Below are 27,321 nucleotides of genomic sequence, written 5' to 3'. Positions count from 1 at the left end.
CCATTTTCTTCTGTTTATCCTGTTAAGGGTCACTGGGGGGTGGAGCCTATCCCAGCAGCCTTCCCCCTGGACAGGTCACCAGTCCATGACAGGGCCAACACATAGAGACAAACAACCATTGGCTCTCCCAGCCACGCCTACGGTCAATTTAGAGTCTGGATTAACCTGGTCCCTCTTGATGTCTTTGGACTGTGGAGGAAGCTGGAGTACCAGAGAGAACCCAGCAGGAACAGGGAGAACATGGAGACTCACACAGAAAGACCCCGTGCTCCAGCTGGGGCTCCACCCACAACCTTCTTGATGGGGGGCCACAGTGCTGACCACTGCTCCACCGTGCTGCTCTATATAAAACATATCTATATGATATTATATATTGACTATATTAGTCTTTTTATCTCAGCACCGAGCTTTGTTGTGCAATACTTCATCCATACTGTCATCCGTACACTTTGGATGTTGGGATACACATCCTGTTTATTATTTTTCTACACTTTGCATATTTTTGAACTTGGCTTTTTATCTTATTTTAGTCCTCGCACTATTTTCTATTTTTTCATGCTGCTGTAACAAGTCAATTTCCCGAGTACGGGATGAATAAAGTTTATCTTATCTGATGTTACGTTCCAGTGAGTAGGAATACTCACATATTTACATCTTTGTACTTCCATAATAAACCAGTTTAGGGCGATTTGTTGAATCCGCCTCTGGAATTTCGCTTCCTAGGCTTTCGGCATTCTGATTTGTTGAGCTCAGTCACGTGACAGTTGGAGCGAGGAAGCGCTGCCGTTTTGGAGTTGAGGGATACAGAGGGAAGGCTGTATGAGTAAACAACGTCATCATCATCATCATCATCATCATCATCATCATCACCATCATCATCATCATCATCACCATCAGCAGCAGCATCATCCAACCATCACATCAGTGGGGAGGAAGACATATTACATAACCACAAACGTGTGTGTGTGTGTGTGTGTGTGTGTGTTTGTGTGTGTGTGTCGGGTGGGGGGGGGTCTAAGAACAGAGAGTTGCACTTGGCATGATTTGGGCTTTTTGTTGTATCAATGTAATTTAACTTTATAGACACGGGGGGGGGGGGGGGGAGACTCCAGATTTGTAAAACATAGGATTTTAATAAATAAAAGGCAGATTATTGACATTACAGGCAACTTTGTAAAAAATAAACTATAAAAAATACATCTTTTTTAGTAGTTCTTCGGCTCTCTGCAGCACCACACACTCTGAACTGCATTAGTGTCCGAAAACAGTAAACTCTTTTGAAACATCTCACACTCCTTCATAATTCTTTCAGTCATAGGAACCACAAAGTATTCATAAATTAACAGCAAAAATATATATTCATATGTATGTATAAACTCCTTTAGCAATGTTTCAGTCTCGTTGGATCTTTGCCTCGGTCTCCTGGCGTTGAATGAGCCGTCAAATGTGGTGGTACACGTGTGATGTAATGTTCAGTATTATTAGCAGTAGTCAGACACAGTGGGAGGAAGGCGGGTCCCCGGAGTCGCTCATTGTGGATCCGGGTGGTTGAACTGACCCATGAACAGAACAGCACCTGCACACGGACAGAGAGAAGCGTGAGGTCACCCGCACCAACGGTTCTGTAACCGTCCTCAAATGAAAACCGCTAAATTACCTGTCGGCTTATGCTGGATCAGGAAGAGGAACGGTCGATCCAGAGTGAGTTCCTCCACCGCCATACGGGAGAACATCACAGCGGCTGAGGGTGGAGGGAGAGCAGGTTAGGGTCACGCTTCCAGTCTCGTTCAGTTTCTCTTAACAGGTTTTCTCATAAAATTTCTGACAACAGTTGACTTTAAGACTTTGCTGATTCATTTTGAAGAACGCGGCTTCTCACAAAAGAACATTTACTGCCTCCAAAGCGCAGCGAACTGACGGCTCAGGTGAGTGTGTGTTGACATGTGACTTTAAAGAGCGCAGACTTCATCTGCTTCATGAGTTTGCTATATGATTTAAAAAAACAAAACAAAAACTAGATGTGTATCAAAATAATTTCTTCTGGGCTCACCTGTAGCTGCTGCTCCTTTAGTTCCTTCCTCGTTCACCTCAATCTTCACCCTCTGCAGAACCTTGGATACGCACAGCCTCTCGTCAGCTGGAGGAGAGAAATGTCAGATTAGACTCCTGAACAGGAAACGCTGGAAGTGTGTGTGTGTGTGTGTGTGTGTGTGTGTGTGTGTGTGTGTGTGTGTGTGTGTGTGTGTGAGAGAGAGAGAGAGAGAGAGAGAGAGAGAGAGAGATGCACTTGTACTTTTTTCCTCTCGGGGGCACTAAACACCACTAGAATTTTTTTTATTTTGCAGCAAATCACGTTTGTTTTTCTGTGTGTGTGTGTGTGTGTGTGTGTGTGTGTGTGTGTGTGTGTGTGTGTGTGTGATTAATTAATTAACATTAAGCAGCCATCGGCTCATCACTCACTGGTAATGCGTGTGAAGTCAGCAGCAGCCAGACTGAAGATCTCTCCCAGGCCCATGTTGATGAGAGCAGACTTCAGGTTCACCTCGGAGGTCAGAGAGAACCTGTAAACACAAATATGATCAGATCAAATCCTACAAGTCCTACAATACTGCCAGTAAGGGGTACGCATATATATTTATATATATACTGTATATAAACAGGTAAGGGGTTCACCTAGGCATGGCCAATTGTCTCTTGACGCTCCTCAGCTCTGCTCTCCACTGCTGAATCCTCTCGCTGCTCAGATCTGCACTGAGCATGCTCAGTGGCACCTCAGGCTCAAACGGTGATACCAGGAGCATGCTCAGTGAGTCACCTTCATAGGGGACCTCAATGACATCATAGTCCACGCCGTCGGCAGTCACAAACTCACCTGTTGATTGACAAAAAGATTCAATGTTAGTCAAAGTAACACGCACACACACACACACACACACACACACACACACACACACACACGCTGCATTTTCACCACATGGAACCAGTACCGCCTGGGAACCCATGTAGACTTTCACCTGCACACCTCCTATCACCTCGCATGTCAGAACAAATCCAGGTACCAGAGGAGGAGAGCTGGAACCATGCAGTGGAAAAGCAGCAATGTAATCTGGCTGAGAGTCTTTAAACTACCGTAGTTGAAGCGGTTGGTCTGTCTCATCATATGAACTGGCACAGAGCTGCCATTAGCACAGTGGAACATCCTCTCCTGGGTCAGCTTGGGTTCAAATGGAACCTTCCACAGGCCCTGGAAATGGAGGGCGTTGAGGAGAACCAGGCGGGTCTCATCAGTCAAGGATCCAGGTGCCAAGAACTCCGGGATGGAACCTACAGAAGAAAGGGAAAAGATTTCAGGCTGCTTGTTTTGTAACGGTGTTTGGAGAATCCCGCCGCTGACCCGCCACCTGCTTACCTGCAGTGTGATCCGAGACCCAGGAGTTAATGATGGCGACCGCCTGCTCTGGTTTGGTGAAGTCCACTTGGTGAGGGTGGGTCTGGAAGGCCTTGGAGAGAGCCCGGCGGTACCCTTTCTCCAGACTCATCTTCCTCTCCACCATCACACCGCCGGCTATCTCCACCCCCTCCTCGCTGGAGAGATCCCGCTGCAGGAGGCGCTGCTGCCGTGACATCCCGCGCTCTGAAGAAGATGGTCACGTTGTATTAGCTTCTTTTTTTGGTTGTATTTTTTTTCAGCCTGTATCTTTTTATTCTTTCTTCTGTTCGACATATGTGCATGAAACTACTCGAGGGTAGTACAGAGTATTAAGAAAATAAAAGAAATACCATCTATCAGTTTATGAAGGGGGAAACGCAACAATTTCATTAAAAAAAAAAACCAAAAATCGGACTCTGCTGAACTATGTCAAATCACTTCACACTCATCAGGTTCTCTCTTAGTTTGGAACAGTTGAGGACATGGGTTGCTGGAGGGGTGTTCATGGGCTGAGGAACAAACCATCATAATTTGGGGAAGTTCTGTTTAATCTGGCAGAAAGCTACATTTTATTAAACTGGCTGAGGTCGTCTTGGTGGGCGGCGCCACCTCCTGATATGTGAGCGCAGACACGCCTCCCCAGGACACTCAGGGCCGTGCAGTAAACCCCTTTCTTCTCTTCATTTCTCTCTTCTTTATTTTGAATTCAGTATCACTCACCTTGCAGGGAGAAGCCCATGGCTGTGTTCAAAGCTCTGCGGGTGTTTCCGCCGGCCCCCAGCTGAGCCATGGCCAGGACGGAGGCCACGCCGTACGGGGAGAAAACCAGGTTCTGGTCCGCCGAGGTTTGGGTGAGCTGGGAGAAAACCTTCAAACCGAAGTCGGTCTGTTTATCCTGCAGAGAGCCCAGCCCCACTCTGCTCAGGGTCAGCAACAGGAACATGTACACGCAAAGCATCCTGGGAAAGACAGAGGACAGTCAGATATTAAAGGAAAACATGCACACATTCCCTGGGCAGTAAAACCGGACCTGCTTCTCTTTGCACCAACATTCAAGATGCATCTGGTGAGTGTGAATATCATCTAAAATATGTCGCTCAGTCCTGACAGTCTGAGGGGAAAAATCATCAGTTCGTGTGTTTCTGTTTCTTATAAAGAAGGAAAACTGCCTCCATTACTCAACACCTGCAGGCAAACTCAGCAGCTCTCAGACGTTTCTTATTTAGAAAAGAGGGTCAAGATGATATTTTTGTTCTTGTGAAGGTCATAAAAAAACCCTGTTGCTCAAGGGTGAGGGGAAATGACGCCACAGAAGTCCAATTTTGAGCATTCAGAATTCATTTGAATCCACCAGCGGTGCTGACAAGTGTGTCTCATTTCAAAGCTGCATTCATCAGCTTCTACACAGGCATAAAATTCTGTGTTCCTCGGCAGAACCGCCACTGACTCAGCAGAGACGGGCTGCGTGATGGTGATGTCACAGCCGCTTCAGCAGCTTCAGCCGCTTCAGCCGCTTCAGCAGCTCGGTGAACCCGTCTCTGCAGTTTTCTTGTCTGTTTAAGTCGTTATCCAACGCCACATAGCTCATATGACCTTGTCAGTTTTGAGATATTATAAATTTAGTCTACAAACAGTCCTTGAAGTAGTTGTGTTATCAGCGTGTGTGTGTGTGTGTGTGTGTGTGTGTGTCATATTGGATAAGTTCAGTGTCTCAAGTGGAAAATCGGTGTGTCAATAACATTAGTTTTCCACCGCAGGCATCAGCAGCGCAACAGCGTTACAGGGACTCGCTCTGGGTCAAAGGTCAGCGGTGTGAACCTTTAGCACAACGCATCACTTGCAGCTGTGAGCAAACACCACTTCCTTGCCAACAAATCCCTCCTGTTCATGAGTGAGTTTTTACCTCAGTGAACTGAAGATAACCGCCTGAATCTGATGAATCAATGCAGGATTAACTCAGTCTGTTAGAACAGTTAAAAACAACGCGCCGCACTTGGGTCCTAACAAACGGCGTCAGCCTCAAATCTGAGCCCCACGACTGCTTTGTTGCGTCGATTAATTCTAACAAAGAGGTTTTAGGATTGTTTGTCTCTCTCTGTCAGCAGAATTAGGCAGAAGATGAATGACAATCTTCACACGTGATAAGAGACCCACTCCTGTTTTTTTCAACCTTAATTTACAGATTATAAGTCTTTTTACAGTGTAAGTACATTGGAATTGTGGTAAATTGCTGGATGGATGCTGGTGTGTTTCAATATTCACTCATGGACTGTCGACTCCTTTTACGCTGCTTCCTCTTTGCGTGTGTTTCAAAGGATTCTTCGTGATTTTAAGACTTTTTTGTTGTTGTTGGTGATATTCACCAATTTCTCAGGAAATGTTGCAAAAACACAAACACATTCTACTTTTGGAAATAAATCCAGATTATTTCAGTCCTAGATTTGCCTTTGATCAGGGGTCCGTCATCTCGACGGCCCTTCCTAGGGAGGCGATGACATCACCAAGCCGCCGCCTGTGTGGTGTCTTTCGCTCCAGACGCTCGATGCTGTCGTGTTTACATGTCAAGCCTCAGCTGCTCAGCGCCAGAGAGTTCCATGAACTCAGCAGATATCTGCGCTTCTACGTCAACAAGCAGAGGTTGAGGTCGTCGGTTTCTGCAGCATCTCTGTGGAAAAATCAGCTCGGCTCCTTCGTCACTATTGACTGTCTGGTCTCCTGCATGTTTTGGACCTAAAATACAAGACTGCTCTGACAGCCACAGAACAAGCAAGTGCACTGACTGGACTTTGGCTTAAGAAAAATGTCGCAATCTGCACTGGCAAGCAAAAATTGGATTGGATTTTGGATTTAAATTATCCAACATCAAGATTAGGACCTCATCTCACACATCTTCAGCCTCGTGAACGCAAAATCTCCAAGTCAGCTTGGAATGCAACTGAGGAATTCTTCTCAGTCAGATTAAATGTTTTTGATGGCGAGGAGTTACAAACTGCTAAAATGCAAGTTCAGATCCTGCTGAGACGCGCAACTCAGGCAGATGTAAAAGAAAAAAAGAAAATCAAGTAAATGAATGAATAACCCTGGAGTTAATAGATTGTTTTCCTGTCTGGTAAAGACAAAAACCTGGACCAGCTCTGACCGACACCATGCGCTGACTCATGCTGCTCTGTGCCTGGACAGCTTCTGCAGTAGTTGCAGTTCTTACCTTGCAGTTGTAAAGCGGCTTCAGGTCTCACAGCTTCTGTCTTCTCTTCTACGAGGGCTGTGTGTGTGTGTCTCCGAATGACTGAATGGGTCTGTTTTGTAGGGTTGGTGTAGACCAAGCTCCGCCCCCAACTCCCCACCGCCTACGCACGCTGAAGTTATTTGTGACAGTGATGTCATTTGGCAGTGTCTGGACTGGCTTCCTCCTCCTCCTCCCTGCTCGCTCCCTCTCTGTCTGTGTCTTTTGCCTAAAGCATGACACAGCTCATATGGAAACTCACTTAAGTGTTTTCCGCGTCTCGCTCAAACATGCACACGCATCACTCCGGTATGTGTTGGAGAGACGGAGTCCCCAAAGGAGAAGGTTGTTTTTGTTTTTGTATGATTTATGATTAAGCACAAAAGTCGCCAAAGGTTCCTGGATACGCTCAAAACTTTGGGGAAGACAAATATCTGAGAGGAAGCACCATGAAACAAATGAAAAAAGGCTGCAAATTCAACTTTTCCCCTTCATAAACGTATCAGGGTCACCAAACTCAAATACTTATGGCCACGACGAGGACAGTGGCAGCCAAATCCAGGCAGTCCAGGCTGAAAAATGTTGCAAGTGTCTTTTGACATGTGTTTCCAATCATGAGAAATAGCGGAAGCATGAGTGCAGCATGTCAAATCAACAGAGAGGCCATGGTAGCATCTGATGGTAGAGGCACGAACGGCCAAATTCAAGAAGAAGGAGAAGAGGAAAAGCTGTCTCCTGAAGTTCAATGTGTTCAGCGTCCACAGCAGCGGCACCAGGCTGCACCAGCTGGGTTTTTTACCGGTCCTGGTTTTCGGTCTGACGTCTCTCTTGTCAGAGCAGTTTTTAGGAATTAGTTTAGGTCCAGTGAGCTTAACCTCTGACCTGGGAGAGGTGCGCCATGACAACGGGCGTTCAGGAAGTGATGAACTGAAGATGAAGAGTGGGGAAGACCTGGTGAGAGAGACTTCTTCTGCCCCGCTGAGTCGTTTGAAGATGGTGATGATGACAAGCTCGAGGAGCGAGTACTTACACGAATACCACATGATGCTTTCTGCCTTACTAAAGTACTTGCTTTTACATATACTTCAAGTGTTAAATGCAGAGGTTCTTATTCCCTGACCTCGGTTAAGGCCAGGTTAGCGCTGAGCTACGTGTCTCACAGCTGGATGTTTCTTCAAGTTTGACCCTGAAAATGAACAAAGTGAGCACAGAAGCCTGGAATCTTCAGTTGAAGTGTTTCTCTCACGTAGATCCACGGCTCCGTCTTTGGATATTCCCCTTCAGTCCTGTGAGTCTTGCGGGCTGCACTTGTTTCCTGCGTTTAAGGCAACAAATTTTTTTTTTTTTAATGGTTTAAACCTTTTTTTTTTTTTTTTAAACGTGTAAAAAGCTTCGTCTGTGTTACAAAGAAACTTAAAGGTGACGACCGGAGGTGAGCATCATTTCCGGGAACCGTCTTCAACAAAAGCCATTCTTGCTGGCGTCCAAGCATCAATCTGGCATTCAGGGGATCCACGTTTTAGAGATCAACACATTGATGTGGAGGAAGGTAACTGCTGCCAGTGTGAGCTCTGGGAAACCTATGATGCTAAAGTGTGTTGTGTTGAAGAAGAGGGAAGCCAGATGTGTGTGTTTCCACAAAGGGAAACAAGTTGTAAACAATATTTGTGGCTATTTCTATTCATTTGTACCCAGTGGAATGAATCACACTCCAAAGCAAAGTAGATCTGATCATTCTTGAGAGCTAAATCGCACAACGAGTCACAGAGAACAAGACGGTGACACCGCGGGAGCGAGGAGAACATCTCCTGAAATACACCATCACTTCACTCAAAGGATGAACGGAGGGAACAGCGCAGGAGAGTAGAAGTTACAGGTATTTACATGTACTTACACACAAATGCCGATGAAAAATAATCATTTATGGATTTTGATGATCATCAGAATCATTTTCTATTAATTCTTCCGCGCTGTCTTTTCACTCCCGCACTCTGACACTCAATTAAAGACCAAATTTGGTCTGAACCGGCAGCATTCCTCATCCCACCACTCACCAGGCATCTGCTTGGCAGCACAGAGGGGATGGGGGGGTTGACAAATTTTTTCCAATCTAAGAGGGGGCGGGGCTTATGATACAGCCACAAACCACCAAATGAAGTAAGTGCTTCTCTTGTAAATGACAAAGCGAAGCCGCAGAGCCTCCTGGCTCTTCAGACAACACTGGTTACCTCACTCGTGCGCGTCTCCACTGATGGAAGCGTTTCTCTGGTGGTCTGAGCGGAGTTTCAAAATAAAGATTTTTTTTTTTACCTTCTCTTTGCTGGGATTCCCACTCATACCCCTCCTGTGACTGTTTGTTCTGCTATTGTCTCCATAGGAAACGTGTGTGTGTGTGTGTGTGTGTTTGTGTGTGCGTGCGCGCGGTTCCACTAAAAGTACAAATCAAAATCTCTTGTAACTTGACATCATCTGGTCTGTTAGAAGATGTGGAGACATTTTCACACACCAAGTCAAGTACAGTGTGTGTGCGTGTGTGTGTGTGTGTGTGTGTGTGTGTGTGTGTGTGTGAACGCACGTGCTTAATACGGACATAAGTGATGCTGCAGTCACACACAGACTGTTTAGACTGCTAGTCTGTGAATAAACGTTTCACCTCTCAAGAACCAAACTAAGTCACTATTTTTAAGAGTTTTGTTTCATCAGTTGCTTGGATTCAAATCGTGTTGGGAATCAGGACGACCAGAAGTTGTTGTGAATCCTAAATTGTAAAGGAAGAAATATCCTAGGTCGTCTTCACCCTGATAAGTGGAACATGATTTAATTTGAGGAGTATTTTGATAACAACAACAACATCATGTCTTTTGCAGATCTGACTGAGAAGTTGAAGCCCGTTCACGTTCTATTCTTCAGGAAACACCGCACGCCGGCAGGAATCGACAAGTTTACTACGGTTTCAATTTGTCAGTAAATAAATGTGTGTGTTGATAAGCTGGTTTTAACAAAAATGCAACAAACCTAAAGTAATTCCTCCTGGCTCTCAGCTGCGGCTGCGCAGGTTTGTGGGTTTTAGCCATCATGGTGCAAACACCTCCCTGGGACAGTTTCAACACTCCCCAGCACTCAAACCCAGTCGCAGTGGCCGAGCGCGTTCCCTGCGGTAGGGGAGACCCGGGTCACGAGATCCACTTTTTACGTTTAAGGATTCTAACCGCAAAGTAAAGGCATATTTATGTGCTTTTCAACTTTCAACATTTTTATTCCGGCATCAGTGGCACATTTTACACCGCAACCCCCATGTTGATGCTGAGTTTAATTCTTTTTAATTTAATTACATTTTTTAAATTCCATATCGTCACGGCCCTTAAATTTAGAAACCCAGAGGGTTTCCCCGCTGTTTGCTATCACTCTCTCCATGTGCGTTTGATGAACTGAGTAATGCGAAGTGTACTTCCTTCATTTGTTGTCAGATGATTAGTTTTGTTTTTGGTTACCTGGTAACCTGGGGACCTGCAGCTGGGCTCATTGTGCGTCTCTTTCCGGAATCCCAATCTTCTCCCAACATGATAAACATTTCTACACGTATATCAGTTTTGACAATAAAAATGATGCTCATCGTGGATGAACCTGGAATATTTCTCTCTCCAATACCAGGACACATCCAAGGTTGATGGAATATGATATCAATCATTTTTAACTGGATCCACCCTGGACTCACGACCGCAGCCTAACAGCAGGTAATAACCTCCAAAAATCAAAGGACAGGGTGTCCCAGCTGGCGTTCGTATGAACTCAGGTACAAACTCAACTTGTTTCATTGTTTTATGATCCCTCTTCAGAAGCGGAAGGCTCAGTAATCGCTTGAAGATGTGAGTTCTGTGGTTTTGTTTCAACAAAACAACTCGAACGGAAGAATCCTAGCTGACAGCGGGTCGGTGACCTCATGAGTAACGCACTGACCGCTGCTGTCACTGCGAGCACGTATCTCGCTTTTTTTTCAGACAACTGGATCTAAAAATAACAAGCCATCAACACATCTGGTTACTGCGATTGTGGTGTATTCCCCAGAAACCCCTCAGGAGTTGGCACATTCCACACATGGAAATTATGAAAAATACCACCCCCTCAGTTCTTTGAGTGGGTGGCAATAAATTTAAAATCACAACAGTACATGTTGTCCTGGATTTCAGTTAATCCAAGGAAAGTAAACTCACAGGGTTCGTGGAGTTATGTTGAGTTACATAGTCTGACCGTTACATTCTGAATTCTGCCACAGAATTTGTAGAAATGTGGTAGAAACATCCACCGGGAGTCAAAAATGAACCAAAAAGAGAAGAAAAGTTCAGCGCCAACTCATGAATGCATAATAACCCGACATTGAGCTGGCAGACAGACGCCATCCATCGAAAACGTGTTTATCAGAATGGGTGAAACAAACGACGCAAGAGTGTTTTTTTTTCCTTCAACAGCAGAAATAGTCAAGTCAGCTTTATTTTCATGGCACATTGAAGCTTCTGAAAACCCGCGATGGTTATGAGATCCAGGAGCAGCTGACCGGTTGACCTCAGCGCTCCGATAACATGTCCGAGTCCAGCTCGGTGAGGAGGAGCCAGTCCAGACCCGGGCGGCACGGTGGTGCAGTGGTCAGCACTGTCGCCCCACAGCAAGAAGGTTCTGGATTCTGGGTTCAAGCATGAGTGTGGAGTCTGCATGTTCTCCCTGTTCCTGCGTGGGTTCTCTCTGATACTCCAGCTTCCTCCACAGTCCAAAGACATCAAGAGAGGACGAGGCTGATTGATACTCTAAATTGACCGTAGGTGTGGCTGTGAGAGCCAATGGTTGTCTGTCTCTATGTGTTGGCCCTGCCATGGACTGGTGACCTGTCCAGGGGGAAGGCTGCTGGGATAGGCTCCACCACCCCCCCCCCCCCCCCCCCCCGTGACCCCTAACAGGATAAGTGGTAGAAAATGGACGGATGGATCATAAACCCGAAAACAGGAAACAAAACATTCTCATTCTCTCCACCACTGATGGTGAACTCTGGGGTTTGGTACTGAGCCCCGATCCTGATAGACCAAATCCAGTTACACAAGAGGGGGCCGGAGGGGGGATGACACAGCTATCAGGAATCTAATCAAATAAATAAGCGCCTGTTAACTGATGACCTGATACTTGTTGTGTTGCAGGAGGATTCAGGCTGCAGGAGGTTGTTTCCCTCTCCTGTCGCGACCTCACGGTGTCTCTCCGTGATTTGTGGCTCCACATTTCGAGATCTTTGAGGAAATGAAGAGGAGACGCAAGACAAGATAGCGATTCACTCGCCGTATCCAGCTCTCACGTCAATACCTTTGTCCTTTCACACTGAAAAAAGAACACGTGAGTCATGTAACCGCAGCTACTCTCAGTTTTCTGGCAATGGAAACGACCAAATGTCAGTTGGAATGAAGGAAATGAAAGAATTAGGATTTCTCAACGTTTCTTTTTTGCACCGTGTTGCATAAGGAAGGAGGGAGACACACACGCGCACACACACACACACACACACACACACACACACACACACACACACACACACACACACACTTTATGTTTTGTAAAGCAACAACAGAAAGGCTCCAACAATCTAAGCGCTGAAGTGCAATTCAACACTATGCATTTGACGTAAAAATGGAACATCTTGATGAAACGTAGTGTACATTTGTTTTTTTTAATTTGATTGTTTTGTAAGTACCAGAAGTGAAGGAAGAAGTGTTTCGATGATTTACCACACAGAGTACCAAGTACGAGCTGGTGGGTGATCATCTAAAAAAAGGTGAAGTTTTGGCATTCAAGTAAAAATACGAACTTTCCACTCCTGGAGGAAATACAGCAGTAAACTGAGATAATCATAAATGCCTGGAAGAAATGAATGCACTTCAAGGAATTTTTCACGCAAATATGAAACTGCAAAAAAAATGTTTTTAATACTCACGTAAGAACCTTGAATGTGTGCTCGATAGGGGAGTTGCCTTATTTACAGGGGGAAAGCTTCAGGTTCTGCTTCCCATCCACGTGGGAGTGTTTGTGATTTATCACCTGGCTCCTGCAACCTCTGAGGTCATGGAAGAGAAACACCTGAAGATGTGAGCGACACTGGGCTCAGATGATCGCTGAGCGGAACTTCCCAAAGTTGTTCTGGACGGGAAACGCACCACCACCACCACCCCCACCCCCCCACCCCCACACCCCCCCAACAGGAACTGCATCAACATTCTACAACGAGGATTTTCCATGGCGTACATGCTGATTGCGACGGGTTCATTTCAGATGACGGGGGGTTTAGTGGACATTTGGACATCACCCCCCCCCTGCATCACTTCCTGCTTCTGACCAGATAACCTCTTCTTGTTACAGATGAGGCATTTCCCTTGATGAAGTACCTTTAAAATGCAGTACAGTCAGTGGCGATGGCGGGTGGATGTACTTCTGCTGTGATAAACGTCAGGAGAGTAATAACCCGATAAGCGTACTTTTATGCTCAAGCACACACAAATATGCATCTTTAGCTCCTGAAGATGGGTTTTTTCATCTCTGGAAGACTTTACTCTGTCTCCAGAATGCAGAAAGAGCCGTCCACGTACGTTTCTGCAGCGGCGCCTCCTGTGGTTGTAGCTTGATCCTCCCACATCATCCCACACAAGAAAACCTATCCGCAGATCACGAGACTCCTGAACCTCTGCCTCCACCTGAGGGGAAATGGGGGGGGTGGGGGTGGGGGTTCAGGTTACAAACGCTGTTCTGGAAAATAATAACACAAAGATGATGAACTTCCGCCACAGAAATCATGTGACGTCCTGTCAATTGAGGATTCTGTGGTCCACTGTCTCGTCTGCATTAGGGTCCTTCTGGAAAAGTCCTCGCCGTTACATCAAACACAAGCGGCTGGCAGCTCCTCAGCCTTCCTCAGATTAGAATCTCCACACAAACAATAGAGCGAATTCTAGCCACAACATACGAGAACCTTTTGATGCTCCTGTCTTTGAACCTTCACATCCATGTCTAAATATTGATGCTATCACCATGGTTCTTGTCAGGAAATCTCAGGAGGAACATTCCCCGCCCCTCATTGATTTTATCAGATCAAATTTTCACCTTTAAGCGACAGGCAGATCCAGTCAGACGAGATAAATCACACTGAATGATCACCAAATCAGAAACATCAACAATTAAGGAGCGACGATTAACACAGCCGTGCAAAGCAGAGAGGTAAAATTTCCATTAGACGTGTGGTTAGCGTGAGTAAGCGGGTGAGGTTGTTGTGCACCAGACCAAAAGTACAGACGGAAGACTGATACATGACACTCACGGAGATGCTGCCTCGACACGCATGGTTACATAACCTGGCCAGTTACTGCTGACCTGCAGAAAAACAACACAACCCACCAACAGGCTGGAAAACTTCCCACACCAGCTCTCCAACAAGCTTACGCTGAGATAAGCCCACACACACACACACACACACACACACACTCGACTCTCTGTATCTTGGTAACACGTGGACCGTCAATGGAATGCATCAGGTGTGTTCACTAAACAGCAGCAGAAGACAGAAAGCGCTCTCTTCATGTGCAATCCTTGCTCTTGCTCACGCGTTTGCAGGTTGCTCATTGCAAACCATGCATGTTTGATTCACGTTGATGCGGCGTTTCATCAGTCGCGTATCGGTGTGTCAACGGTACAATCAAACGGATTTGACGAGAAACCCAAACACGACACGCTAATAGGAAAGATGGACCCACTTTGATGCAGATGCTGCAGCTCCGCAGCTGATTCAAAATATATTAAAACTACACTAAAAAAAAAAAAAAACATAAGTCCCCGGATTGTATTATAATTATTATGGATTTTAGCCATAAAAGCCATATTACGCGCCATGCAACACTGCACTAAACTGAATCATTTATCTTTAAGAGGGGAAGCACACAATTGAGAGTGTCTGTACCAGAATGAGCTTCAAGTTAGCTCAGAGCTAGCGACGCCGAAAGACCTAAAGTAAGAGCACGCCACACAAAACAACACATAGGTTCAGGTCCATAAATGTGAACGCACAAGACGGCACCATAAAATGCATCAGTCGGCACGAGAAGAAGGTGTTCAGCGCATGCGGTCATAGGTTATAAAGATTTTGTGCTCATTTTTAGCGAAAGCAGTGGATGGTAGCACGCCAAAGTGAATTATTCAGAGGTGATCTATTTAGGTGAAGCTCTGACTTCCTCAGGCATAGGGTGGGACTTGAGCGTGGCAGATATCACAAGTGGTACTACATATCTATATGACTGGGTTATAGCGGTTTAACTTAGAGCATCAGCATTTGCCCTTTCGCTGATCTTCGTGTCCTAACTCACCGTTGCCTCACCCCTTGGTTTTACTGAGAGGTGACTCACCGTCTCCTTCAACCTCCTCAGAACTGTGAGGGCCCATGAGTCAGTGTTTGTGTGTGCAGAATCCTGATAACAATTTTAAAAGCTGTCATTGCTCAGCGAGATGGGAAAAAAACAAATAAGTAGGCAAGGGTAGCTTGAACCCAGGTGACCTTTAACTCAGCTGGCTGAAACCATAGCAACAGCAGCGTTGGGTTCAGACGGCTGGGAGGTCAGAAACCTCATCTTGAGGAAGCTCGTCCTACTTGAGAGTGTCACCGTGCCTACAAATGAGCGAAAGGAAGGTCAGGAGGTCGATATTTCAACAGAGTCAACAGCTCGCTCATATTTTTTTTTAGCTTCAAGAACAAAAATACTTGATACTGAGGCTTTTTGACTGTATTTCAATGAGGTCTAAGTGTTTTTTTTCTTTCTAAATGTCCTATTTTTCTTTAAATACGTCATTATGATTAATATCCTGTATCCGTGTGTTATACGCCGTGAAATGTATTTGCTTGTGTGACTTTGATCGATAAGCTGGGTGTGAAGGGGTGAGCTGTTCTTTCATGCAACCCTCTGTCAAGGTGTGTCGCTTCTCTCCCTTTGTCTTGCAGATGATGAAGCCCAACAGCCAAACACCTCGTTCATCAACTGAACGGCGCGGCCCCTTCCAGTGCGCGCGGAACCGGCTCGGAACTTTTATTCTCTTCAGTCTTGAACTGTCAAAAGAACAACAACAAAAAAAACCCTCATTAGACAAAGGCAGAATGAGTACGAGACCAAGTTCGTCTGTGCTCGCTGGCAAAAAAAAAAAAAAAAAAAAAAAAAATCCACTGATTTATACATTTTGGAACAGTTTTAACTGGAACTCGTCCAAAAACTGCATGCGAAATGGTCCCCATCTTTGTATTCGAGGCCGATATATTCTCAGAATATATCAGGTTGAATTTTGAGTGTTAAATTCTCATGTCAAGTTCTTAGCAGCGCCAGTAATACTTTGACAATGAATCATCCCGGGGCCTGGAGTAACCACTGCACCAGCCACGACTCGTCTAATTATCGTCTCATTCACTGGACCGGCGCTGCAGCTGCAGGTCGTAGAAGAGCTCTGCTGGATAAAAGCACCCTCGCCATGTAGAGGACCAAGATTTAGACTGGAATTTGTCCTTTATGAAGCAAATTTAACAACAACAACAACAAATTCTGAATATCTAGTTTTAATCAGTACTTTCTCTGAATAACCTGCCCATCTAATCTATTACATTTTGGATGATCAACACACACACACACTCACACACACACACACAGACACACACACACACACACACACACAGACGCACACACACCCTGTCGTGATTCACAGCCCATGACAAACATTCTCCTTCAAGTTAACGTCCCTCTGTTGGGTTTCCCCCCATCTTCCCTCGTTCACCAGTCCAGGTTTGACCCTGAACACATTCTTCCATACGCTCAATTCACAGTTGAGCGCCATAAACGCAACATGCTTCCAGTAAAGACAACTTCTTTAAAGAAAGAGGGAGTTGTTCCGAATAAGTTGAGGACCCACCCTGCTGATGATGCGTTCACCAAGCCCCTATCTGTTCGTGCTCTGGAAAAACTGCCAGTAAATTATGTCACAAAGTTCCTTTTCTATATAAAATCTTAGTCACTGTAATTGAACAGGTTCCCACTTCGTCTTAGCGAGTTCTGTAAATGATGAATGAGTCATGGGGGCGGGGGGCAGTACTGAAGACATCGTTTTATTGGATACACAATGAAAATGTGCACCGGAGCTCCATCACTCCCAGGAAATGACAAACTCTAAAAAAAAAAAAAGCTTCTTATGAAAACACTTATTTTTGGCCGTTGTTGGGCCGCATGTATAGACAACGTGAATCCCAGTCTCAGAATGAAAAAAAAACAAGTCACATTGCTACGGAATGGCTGAGTCAGAAAGTAGACGGTGTCACGTTTAATGTCCTCCCTGTATCAGCATCCAATAAACGCTTTAGCAGAGCTTCTGACTCGTCCGTCCGTTTGACTCACTCGTGACAGCGCCAGTGACAGAATGTTGGTTGACTTAGAAAAAAAAAATCATTCTCACCTGTGGCCACAGCATGCATGCATGCATACATGTACAAATACAGCGGGCATACGTGTGTATGTTTACACAGGGAGAAGACAGAATTAGCATAAAGCTACATTTGACACTACAAGTGTTGTAAATTGAGTAATCATGGTTCCAAACCCGTTTTATTTTGTTGACAGGGTAACTTGTGTCAAAAGGGAACTTCCTGTTTCTCTTTATCTCTTCATGAATCGGAAAATACGTTCAGAAAATAAAATAATTTCATGGAAGTCCATCTTGTCCGTGTTTGCAGGGATCAGAGGTTCATCAGCGAGGCTGTAAATTACAGTCTCATTTCTTTCACCCCGAGTTGTGCTCCTGCAGTTATTTTGGAGAAGCTAAAGTAATACTGTAAAGTTACATAACTATCAAATGGAAGTAATTCATACAACTTGTAATAACTTGTCAACACTGGGAGTTAAACATGGAATAAAATGATGTTATTTTGTCTGTCTGTTGTCATTTTTTTTCAAATATCAGTTTCTTGTAACGATGTCTTATTATGGTTTGTATTTTGTCATTGATGCCCCCCCCTCACACTTTTTTTTCCAGCCAAGATAGAGGTGTAATGCATCGTTTTCATTCTGCTGATGGATTTGTCAGGTGATCAGACAGATGGAGCTCTTGCTCCTGCAGCCGAGCGCCAACCCTAACGTAGCACTTAGGCTTTGGTTTGGCTGGACTTCATGATGACACTTCTGGGAGCGATGGAAACTTGCTCCTCTTCTCATCGCTGCGGGAGGCAGTGAAGGAATGATGCTGCGAAGGTTGTTCACCGGTGTGTATTTGGTCGAGTATGTCAGGAATGCAACCGGCATTGTTGCACATGTCCTGAGGTTGATTTCACTGGAGGTAATTGGGAGCGGAGTGAGTCAGCGGGACGCGCGGCTTTGCTTCATGTCTGCGCGGAGAGAGTTCAATCATCAGGACTGAGCGTTCCATTGGTGGAGAAGAGGAAGCTGAGGTGGCCTGCTGGCTGGGATGATAAGTAACAGGAAGTAACTCATGGAAAAGGAAAGCTTCAACAAGTGTGTGAGTTCTATTAATAGAACAACAGAAACATCCCAAAGTGAGCGCATCGAGTCTGCACGAGCGACAGAAAACGGACACAACCAAGTGTTTTGTTCATGAGAAATTTCTGGATCTCAGTTACCAGAAGTGAAGGTGATTAACTTGTTTTTTTTGTAGTTGTTTTTTTTTTTACCTCTGTTTTGGTAAATCTCGTGAGGACTGTGTGATGAATCACGCTTCAGGAAAGAATGCCAAGGATAAACACACAAGAGAATAGAAGGATTTTCCAAAACAAGATAGTGAACAATAAAGAGAAAAACAGGCAAAAGGCTGAGCATAAAGTTCCCTCAGCAGCTTTTCTCAGCACGTTCAACAGTCTCAGTGGATTCTACTTAGACCCCCTGCAGAGCAAATACTGTCACGACCTGTCCCATCCTTTGATCTGGAGTCAGGTGAACATAATTAGACTCTGAATTAATCCCAGGAGTGTCCTGAGCTTCTCCAGCTGCTCTTCACGTTGCTCTTTGAATCACTGATTTAGACAAAAACCCACTTTAACTGTGTTCCCTCATTAACGTTCTAACTCCAGTTTTGCTGCTCCAGTGTCCCATCGCTGCAGGGACACGAGTGCACACATGGAAACATTTACTTGCTTCCAAAGGAAATTATGAAAGAAAAACAACTCCAAACTCTAACCAGAGGTTGGTACTACGGCACAGAACTGGACGAACTCTGGTTCTCTGTGCTACGAAGCTTTTCTGTGTTGAGAGCGGGTCCAGGTTTTGGTTTTACTGGGCGGTTTTTGGGAGGGACAGAGGATCACGAGAGAGCTGCTTGAAGTGATCTGAAGTAGCTGCTCCAAGATAGAGAGAGAGAGAAAGACGGTCTGTGGAAGGGTGTGACTGGTGAACGTGAACAGGTCAATCCTTCCTGTTCTTTATCGCGGGACGTCATAGTCACGTGACAGTAAAACCAAGTTATTGGATACAAGGGCAGCAACTTTCTTTACCGCGTCATACAATACGGCGCTCCTGAAAACAAATTTTCAGGTCAAAGCGGAAGTTAAAGTTGGAGGACTTGAACGTCTCAAATCAACACAAGACGGCGCGATCAGGCCTGGACAAAGACAATGACACCAATTCTTGTCTTGCACCACTTTTTCTCTCCAAAAACAAACATTATTTATTGTCATGTGGCTAGGATGTAGCAGCACAAACAGGAAGCATTTAATCGAAGCACCTGCGCATCAACACACTCTCCGCCGTTGTCCTTCCATTTCTCCCAGACTGACTCAGGAACCCTTGTTCAACCGTTCGCTCTGGCGTCAGAGAGTTCAGGCAAAAAACACACACAGGACTCTGTTCTGCAGAAAAGAGAGTCTGTGCCCAAAACTTCCAAGTACTGTTCTTCTACGGGTACGATGAGGTACAAAGAGACAACCTTAGAATGTGAGAATCAGAGCTCTTCTGATCAAACGCTTGATTCTTACGAAGACGCTTGGATGTGGATGATGTCATAGGAAAATATTGTGACTCCATCCCAAAATAATTCCATCCAGCGCGTGTCAGCGAGGCCTCCCTACACGCATCGGACATGACTTGTTCATGGGAGCTGTGGCTTGTTTGAACCAGTTATCCTCATAAAGGTCAAGCAGCCACTCACACACTCAGCACCAATGACACCTTGTGCCTGCAAGACAGCAGATTTCAGCAGGAAGTAAATAAATAAATAAAAACAAATAAATGAAATTAATTTTTTGAAAAAAAGAGTGTTTCGTCAGTTTGATTTGCAAACGAGCTTTTACTCATTATGACATCATCATGGGTGTGGCCAGAGGCACGACGTGCCTGAGGGTTCAAACTCTGAGAGCAATGAAAATTGTTCAGTGTTATCCAGAATTCTATAGTTTAAATTGAAAACTATGATGATTTACCTTGAAATTATGGGAATAAAAGTTTTTTTTGTGTTTTAATTGGTAGGGAAATTAACCTTTATCTCACAAGCTACAAATTTTACTTCAGATTATTGCTGCTATTTACACTTTTTAAATATATTTTTTTTAAAGTGTAAATAATAGTACATTTGCTGTATAAAAATATGCAAAATAGTCATTCATGTCATAACAAATATTTTCCCCACGTGTGGCTACAAGCGCTGGAGCTCTGGAGCTCTGGAGAGATGCAATCAAACACTGAAGTCCTGTTGAAGGACAGGGAGCTGTTGTGGGTGGAGCGCTGGAACGAAATGGGCACCAGACTGTCCATGACTACAGTCTCTAGCTGTTTGTTTTGGGACAGAATCCCAACCTTGTCTCGATGCCAACCCTCAGTTGATGACAAATGAAGCAAAAACCAGGAGGACACTGCAGAGACTGTGTGTTCGCAGACCTGTAAAGATGGCGGTGGAAGCAGGAGCAAGTGGACCCAAATGTACGAGGCAGGAACGAAGAATTCATGTCAGTTAAACTAAACACTTAGAAAGCTACATTAAATCCTGATGCCCATTTTAAAAAAATAATCAGGTAATCAGGCACGACATGAGCAGGTACCACACCTGAGGCTCCAACAGTGACGGGGACCAAAGCATGAACTCCACTTATGACACAGCAAGAATCAGGTGGAGCGCACAAAGACAGAGGTTTAGAGAGGAGACACTGGGAACAGGCCTGAGGGTGCTGAAGACTGATGAACAGACGAGGGGCAGGTGATTCACTGGGAGAAAACAAAGTGGGGAAGCAGACAAAGAAAGGAAGAACGACAAAACAGACAGAGGAGGAAAGTGATTCAAATGAGACAGGAACTGACAAAAGAACTGATCAAAACAAGAAGACGGGAGTCCAGAAGACTCAGACAGTCGCTGACGGACAAGACAGGAGAGCAACACGGGCTGCAGAGAGAGCGGTGAGCTGACACAAACGGCCACTAGAGGGCAGGGTGAAGCAGAATGTCAGCACGACAGACACACGGCGGAATGAGAACAGTCGTCAGAATGAAATGAAACTGATGTTTCTGGCACTACAGAGTCGACTGAGGTGTCACGTACGAATTCTCCTCATCTCACAGACATGTGAGGATGCATTTCAGATCCAAATGAGTCAGGAAGATTAAAAAAAAGATGATATCAGTGTATTTTAGGAAGTAAGAGGGACGGATGTGCATTTCCACCAGATGGGTGTGCACCCTCAGACACATTCACTGGACGAGTACCGAGCTTGTGACTCGACGGTTTAAGTCAAGTCAAGTCAGTTTAATTTCTATGAATCACAGCAACAGTTATGTCATGACTCCTTACAAGAAGAGCAGGTCCAGTCGCACACTCCTGCAGTGAATTTACACCCCACAGTTCTCCAAGAGCGAGCACATCCTGCAACAGCGGCCAAAAAAAGCTTCCTAGCAGTACCAGACTGTGGTTATCAACATCCACATGAATGTTAAAGTTGATGATGCTTTCTTCTATGGATAAGGGAGGAATACGCGTATTTTCCTGTAAGTTTATGATTAGAAATTTCAAATGTTGTGCCTTTGTTGAAAATTCTGAAGTATTGAACTCAAACGGTTTATAAATACAACATTTCTCCTGCATGTTACACAAATTTCAAAATACCAACACCTGTGTGTGTGTGTGTGTGTGTGTGTGTATACATAATAAAATATTCCAATGAATGAGATGTCATATAATAACAATTGTATTCAGTATATCAGTTTTAAGTGAACATTTAATATCCAGGAATTCATTTTCCAGACACAAAGACACATTTTCAAACCCTGATCGTCACAGTCCAGACAGATTTCAAGTTCACATTGATTTAATTTGAGATACACAAAAATCCCAAACGCCCTCCTTCAAAGTTCCAGCGCAGAGTAATGAGTGCTCCTGGAGTGGGAGGTGGAGGCCGCTTCTGTTATGACCCATGGGCGGGTCTGCTTCTCTCATTCTCCCCCTGTAGGTGTGGTGGAGTGAGTGATTCATTACAGGTGCGGCGTTGGTTGCTGATTGGTCCGGTGGCTCTTGATGAGGAGGAAGATCTGGGCCAGCCGCATCTCCTCTCCTCCGTTCCAAACTCCCCGTGCATTTGCGTTCTGTGTTAAGTTCGACACGCAGCAGTAGGGGCGGGCTGCCATTTTCTTGATCACTGTTCCTCCTGTTTTGTCCCTAGGGAGGTAGGAGAGTTTCCTGTGTTTTGGTTTCCCTTTTTCTTTTGCAGGTCAATTCCCTTCCAGCTGAGTTGAGGTTTTGTTTATTATTTTGGCCTGGGCCCACCCCGAAGTCCATGTGGTTTTCTGGGTTAATTTGTGTCCATTCATTATTTTTAAATAAACCTTGTTGTTCATGGTAGAGCCGTATCCTTCAGTTTGTCAGGCTTGGGAATGGAGGAAGGTGTCCATTCATGTTGTGTTCTCCGTTCCCCCTTGACAGGATGTAACACTTCCAGTCGATGTCTATCTCTGAGCTGGTTCTGGGAGGGCGGCAGAGGGTGGAAGAGGTGGGGCAGCAATGGCGTTGACGGGGCGAGGCATTAAGTGATGAGGGGGACAAATAAATTGGACGTTTCCTCGAGGTGCCATAAGGTGTTGAAGGGCGGGTTGTTGTGGTGGATACCCAAAGTGGGGATTGTTAGGAGTGTTGGGGAGGAGTGATGTTCGCCTGAGGAGGCCCTGAAAGTCAACAGTCACATATTAGACACAAGCACGTCTCTGTGCAGTTAAAGAGAAATACTGTCTGTGGAATTCATGTCTTTGGACTGTGTTGGCCATTTTGAAACTCAGCCATTACACATTTGTCTTGCTTGTGTTCACATGACTATGGCGTGTGCACTCCTGGCAACTTCATCAGACTAAACCTGACTTTTAAAATGTTGTTGACTCTAAGACAGCTGCTGATATTGAGGCGGTAGTGGGTGTTGGTACAAGGAGCATCATATTGAGGTGTCTGATCGTTTGTCAGCCCAACTCACAAGCATCCGATGGTCCAAATATTCAGAACACCTGTCACTGCACTGCTCTCCACACCAACAGCAACACCCACTATCATCTCAGGAAGCATCAAGAAGGTTCTCTGGCAGTGTCAACATTTACAAAGGAATACATTTATTGAAGCAGAACTCATGGTAGGGCTGTTCTTGGTGAGCATTACAGGGAGTCAGAGCCTTCAGCTATCAGGCTCCCCTCCTGTGGAACCGTCTCCCAGTTTCGGTCCAGGATTGCAGACACCCTCTCCACCTTTTAAGAGCAGACTTAAGACCTTCCTTTTTGATCAGGCTTATAGTCAGGACTGCTTAGGCTGGCCCTTAGATGTGCTGCTATAGGCTTCGACTGCCAGGGGATCTCCCATGGTGCACTGGGCTTCTCTCTCCTCCTCCTGTACTCATACGTGTTACGAACTCTTCTTCTTCTACGGAGCCTTCAGGCTCCCCTCATCCCAGATCCCGGGTGCTGCTGTAGGAGGCTACAGACCTGAAGAGGCTCAAGCTGCCACCCGTAGCTCCACCTGCTCACGTCCCCATCTGTCCATCAGTCTCTCCTCCTTTCTCTCTCTCTTTATCTCTGTCCCTCTCTTTCCTTCTGTATATCTGTCTCTCTCCATGATCTGTCTTTGTCTCTGCCCTGCTCTCCTGCTCTCTTTCCCCCCAACCGGTCAAAGCAGAAGGCCGTCCCCACTGATCCTGGATCTGCTCGACGTTCCTGCCTGTTAAAAGTGTAGGAATTTTTCAACAAGTCATCATTAATCAATCAGAAGGACCCACAGAGTATATATTGCGCTGTTCAAAATCTGGAGAGGACACCTTCCAGTTGGTTCAAAAGAATTTATTCAGATTAACAGGAAAGAATACAGAGCTCTGGAGATCATCTTCCCCTATGCTGGAGTCAGCATACGCAGATGCGTTGTCCCTGGCGTTGGGGCAAGAAGTCCAACGATCTAACTATCTTCTCCAGTCTTATGTGTTACAGGGAGGTGCTTATGTGATCGCTTCTGCGTGCAAGTGTGTATTTTTGATCTTCATGTCTGTTGCAGGATCTTCTGTCTGACCCCATGCCAGTCCCTTCTGGTCCATCGTGGCCTTGTTGTTGCAGCTGTGAAGATTAAAACCTCTTTCCGATTTACGGCCATGCTCTTATCTTTCACGGCCTCATCCCACCATAGAAATTCTTGTGGACTCTGTTCTGACTTAATTGGCTTGAGGGAGTGATGCTAGCATGAGCTACACTCCCGCTATTCCCTGTTGTGACCTTTTCACCTGTCCACTCTTAAACAGTCTGGTCTGTGCTTCACTGCTGATAGTAAGTGTTTTTCTGTTGTCTTATATCTTGGAATGTCTATCTGTGTTGTCTCCAGTATTTATAAGTTCCTTCCTAGATTCGCAATGGCACCAACTAATCCTGGTGCTTTGGAGATTTGTGGGACCCCTCTGTAAAACACCTTTTACTACTTCCAGATGTTCATGAGGTCAAATAAGGTGACTTGTAGCTAAGTCATCCATTCTACCTGGGATGCATGAGCAGGAGATCCCGGTACCGCTACTAACACTAAAGAAGTACATTGATAAACTAAATACAGTGTTGGAACCTTTCCTACCTCTTTGGGAACTGCCACAGAAACATCTTTACTACAACTACCTTGTGTGTCCTACATTCTATTTTAAGTGAATGTATGTATAAATTTAACTACAGTTTAAGCAAATATATATAAATTTGTCTACAAAAGGAAGGTTTTCGTCACTGTTGCAGGATGTGCTTGCTGATGGAGAATTGTTGGGTGGAGGTTCATTGAAGGAGTGAGGTACTGGACCTGCTCTACTTGGAAAGTGTCATGAGATGACTTTTGTTGGGATTTGGCGCTATACACATAAAATTGACTTGACTTGACTTGTCCAGTTCAGAGGTTGGTAAGTGTGTATCTGTTGGTAAGTGGCAGGTGGATGAACAGCGTCCAGGGCTTGAAGTTCTCCGGCATGGTGCCGGAGTTCCGGCGCAGCTCATATTTTCGGCGCCCCAGTCCCAACATCTACCGCTCTGGTCGATCGTCTGTTGGTGTGTTTCTCCATGTCCTGCCAAGCCTCCTGCCTGTCTGATTGTTTGCCCCTCTTTAATGACGTCTGGAGGGTTGGCTCACTTTCCTTTAGCAATAATAACCGATAGCGCCACACCGCCGCCGACGACCGCAGCAGCAGCGCCGAGTGCACTTTTCCAACTGAAACCCTGTAGAAAAAGGAGCCAAGAAGTACAAGTCAAGGTAAATGATCTCATGCTGCAGGGAAGATAGAATTCAGATTTAAAATACGAAAGAAGAATTCCTGCCACGTTCAAATGCAGATTTCTTCAATGCTTAATATTAAAATTTGATCTGTATCTAAATGCTTTATCTAGATAACATCTGATTCATAACTGTGCATTAATGCATGAGCATATTTAAATGGTAGTTCTACATATTTGATTATCATGGCCATAAAATTGATGGGGAGTCTCACCCATGGCGACTTGGCTCGGGCAATCTTTGATGCCCTCTCTGCTTTGACGAGCTCTTTGATGATACACTGTCCAGGAGACAAGAGTGTTAGTGTTGCAGCTTCACCCAAGGACTGTACAAAGTGGACATCAGCAGTTCTGGAAGGCACTTTCATCTGCGCAAAGCCCTCCTTAGCATCTGAAGACCTGAGTGAGGATTACCAGGTTGTGTGGTTTCAGGCTCGATGCCTTCCTCAAAGTCGCAATGGCTTTTGAATATTCACCTTTCAGCGCCAAAGCCTTCAAACAGAGCACAGGTTTGTTCGTGAACAAACGTCAAAGATCTGACAGAGAGGAGGAGAGTAAAAAAAGAGAGGGAAATGTCTACCTTCCCCTTGTAAACAAGGGCTTGGACATTGTCAGGCTTGTGAGCGAGAGCTGCAACACTGGATTCAAGTGCTGCATCGTAGTCCTTCAGCTTCAGCTGGACGCCGGCCATGATGGTTAGACATTTCACCTTCATGTCCAGCAGGCCGCTCTTCAAACAGGGACTGAAGTCTTCTGAAGAGGCGGTTATAAATTGAAGACAGACGTCAATAAAGGAGAATCACAACCAAATAATAATTAGTCATCCCTCAGTATGACCTCAAACATATTTAAAGCAAAGATGCAGTTGGTCGTTCTCCACAACAGGATGTTGTTGTCCACGCTCCTCCACTTTTCAACTTCTCTCTCAGTGATAAATCTTCACCATACCTTCAGAGACTGATTCAACTCTCTCCAGGATGTGCTTGTAACAGCTGCCATTTGAAATGCTATGTTTCCACTGATGGTTGTTGCCTGTATCTGCAAAATGGGCCCGCTTAAGAGGTTTTTGACCCACTTTTGGACCATGACCGAATGCCATTCTTTCTACTTCCAAGGACTCCTTATGTGAACCTCAGGGTCTGAACTAGCAAGGGGAAGAAGAAAAGCCATGGTTAAATAAAGAAGTGACAGCCACAAGAGACATCACCTTCACCTGTGTGACTGGAGGCGAACATCAAGATAGGGACTTAACTTGAAGTACTGACCTTCACAACACAATTCCCTCGGTTGGAATTGGGAACTTCCTTATGAGGCGAAAACTGCAGGTGACACAGCTTTTAGTGGCGAGGGGAACAGCCAAAGTCTTAGCGAGTAGTTGTCAGAAAGAAGGGATGACTGATCTATGACAGGTCCTCATGAAACCTCACGAAAATGTCTATAAGCTTTGAAAAATATGACATCATAATGACACATGACTGATATCACAGTCATGACTGTGATTGATATCACAGTCATGACTGTGATATCAGTCACAGTTCATTACCCCTCATGTTCCACCTCGCTCAGTGGGAAAGAACCCTGGAGGCCATTGTTGTGACGCTGCACTTCCCCAAGGAGCTCAAACTCCCCACCTCCTTTTATTGTCCTGGCTTCTTCTTCTCTGGTCGCCTCCACAGAATTACCAGAGCCAGCACCAACCTCTTATCCACAGGCAAATTCGCTCTGATGTGTCTGATACTACAACATTCTAGTGTGCTGTTGAAACTCAGAATGTAACAACTTCAATGGAATAAAAGTTCATCGTGTAATAACGGCTCATAATGTCATAAAATCATTAGCGCATAACATAATGACATCTTTGCTCATAATGTAACAATTTATTA

The 27,321-nt window shown here is 45.2% G+C and overlaps 2 protein-coding genes and 2 long non-coding RNA genes across 8 annotated transcripts; 2 read left to right on the top strand and 2 right to left on the bottom strand.

The window, feature by feature from the left end:
* Nucleotides 1-1,106: 1,106 nt before the first annotated feature.
* Nucleotides 1,107-6,713, bottom strand: serpine1 (serpin peptidase inhibitor, clade E (nexin, plasminogen activator inhibitor type 1), member 1). Its single transcript, XM_086197798.1, has 9 exons — nucleotides 6,636-6,713; nucleotides 4,151-4,389; nucleotides 3,410-3,634; nucleotides 3,130-3,324; nucleotides 2,674-2,872; nucleotides 2,461-2,561; nucleotides 2,051-2,137; nucleotides 1,658-1,741; nucleotides 1,107-1,576 (listed from the first exon to the last, which is right to left on the bottom strand). Exons 2-9 carry the CDS (start codon nucleotides 4,386-4,388, stop codon nucleotides 1,530-1,532), a joined length of 1,176 nt encoding a protein of 391 aa, XP_086053924.1. The 5' UTR covers nucleotide 4,389; nucleotides 6,636-6,713; the 3' UTR covers nucleotides 1,107-1,529.
* Nucleotides 1,501-5,061, top strand: LOC147238378 (uncharacterized). Its single transcript, XR_015111855.1, has 5 exons — nucleotides 1,501-1,762; nucleotides 1,865-1,925; nucleotides 2,442-2,549; nucleotides 4,158-4,496; nucleotides 4,865-5,061. It is a non-coding gene; the product is annotated as an uncharacterized LOC147238378 (long non-coding RNA).
* Nucleotides 6,714-7,888: 1,175 nt separating the features above from the next.
* LOC147238376 (uncharacterized) lies at nucleotides 7,889-17,588 on the top strand. The gene is made up of 6 exons (XR_015111802.1): nucleotides 7,889-8,202; nucleotides 8,349-8,529; nucleotides 9,521-9,613; nucleotides 10,305-10,387; nucleotides 11,837-12,026; nucleotides 15,664-17,588. It is a non-coding gene; the product is annotated as an uncharacterized LOC147238376 (long non-coding RNA).
* A 5,230-nt stretch (nucleotides 17,589-22,818) lies between these two features.
* Nucleotides 22,819-26,854, bottom strand: LOC147238375 (peptidyl-prolyl cis-trans isomerase FKBP8-like). Of its 5 annotated transcripts, XM_086197176.1 has the most exons (6): nucleotides 26,704-26,854; nucleotides 26,387-26,582; nucleotides 26,019-26,191; nucleotides 25,853-25,930; nucleotides 25,654-25,719; nucleotides 22,819-25,384 (listed from the first exon to the last, which is right to left on the bottom strand). In XM_086197176.1, exons 2-6 carry the CDS (start codon nucleotides 26,535-26,537, stop codon nucleotides 25,295-25,297), a joined length of 558 nt encoding a protein of 185 aa, XP_086053302.1. In that variant the 5' UTR covers nucleotides 26,538-26,582; nucleotides 26,704-26,854; the 3' UTR covers nucleotides 22,819-25,294. The 5 variants fall into 5 exon arrangements, with proteins under 5 accessions (XP_086053302.1, XP_086053297.1, XP_086053300.1 ...); XM_086197171.1 differs by having other exon boundaries at nucleotides 25,915-26,191; XM_086197174.1 differs by having other exon boundaries at nucleotides 22,819-25,719.
* Between the last annotated feature and the right edge of the window lie 467 nt (nucleotides 26,855-27,321).

The sequence above is a fragment of the Aulostomus chinensis genome, chromosome 24 (genome assembly GCF_037954235.1).
Source record: "Aulostomus chinensis isolate RoL2024-O1b breed Wild chromosome 24, RoL_Achi_v1.0, whole genome shotgun sequence".
Classification (NCBI taxonomy): domain Eukaryota; kingdom Metazoa; phylum Chordata; class Actinopteri; order Syngnathiformes; family Aulostomidae; genus Aulostomus; species Aulostomus chinensis.
This window is presented reverse-complemented; position numbering and strand designations above follow the sequence as displayed.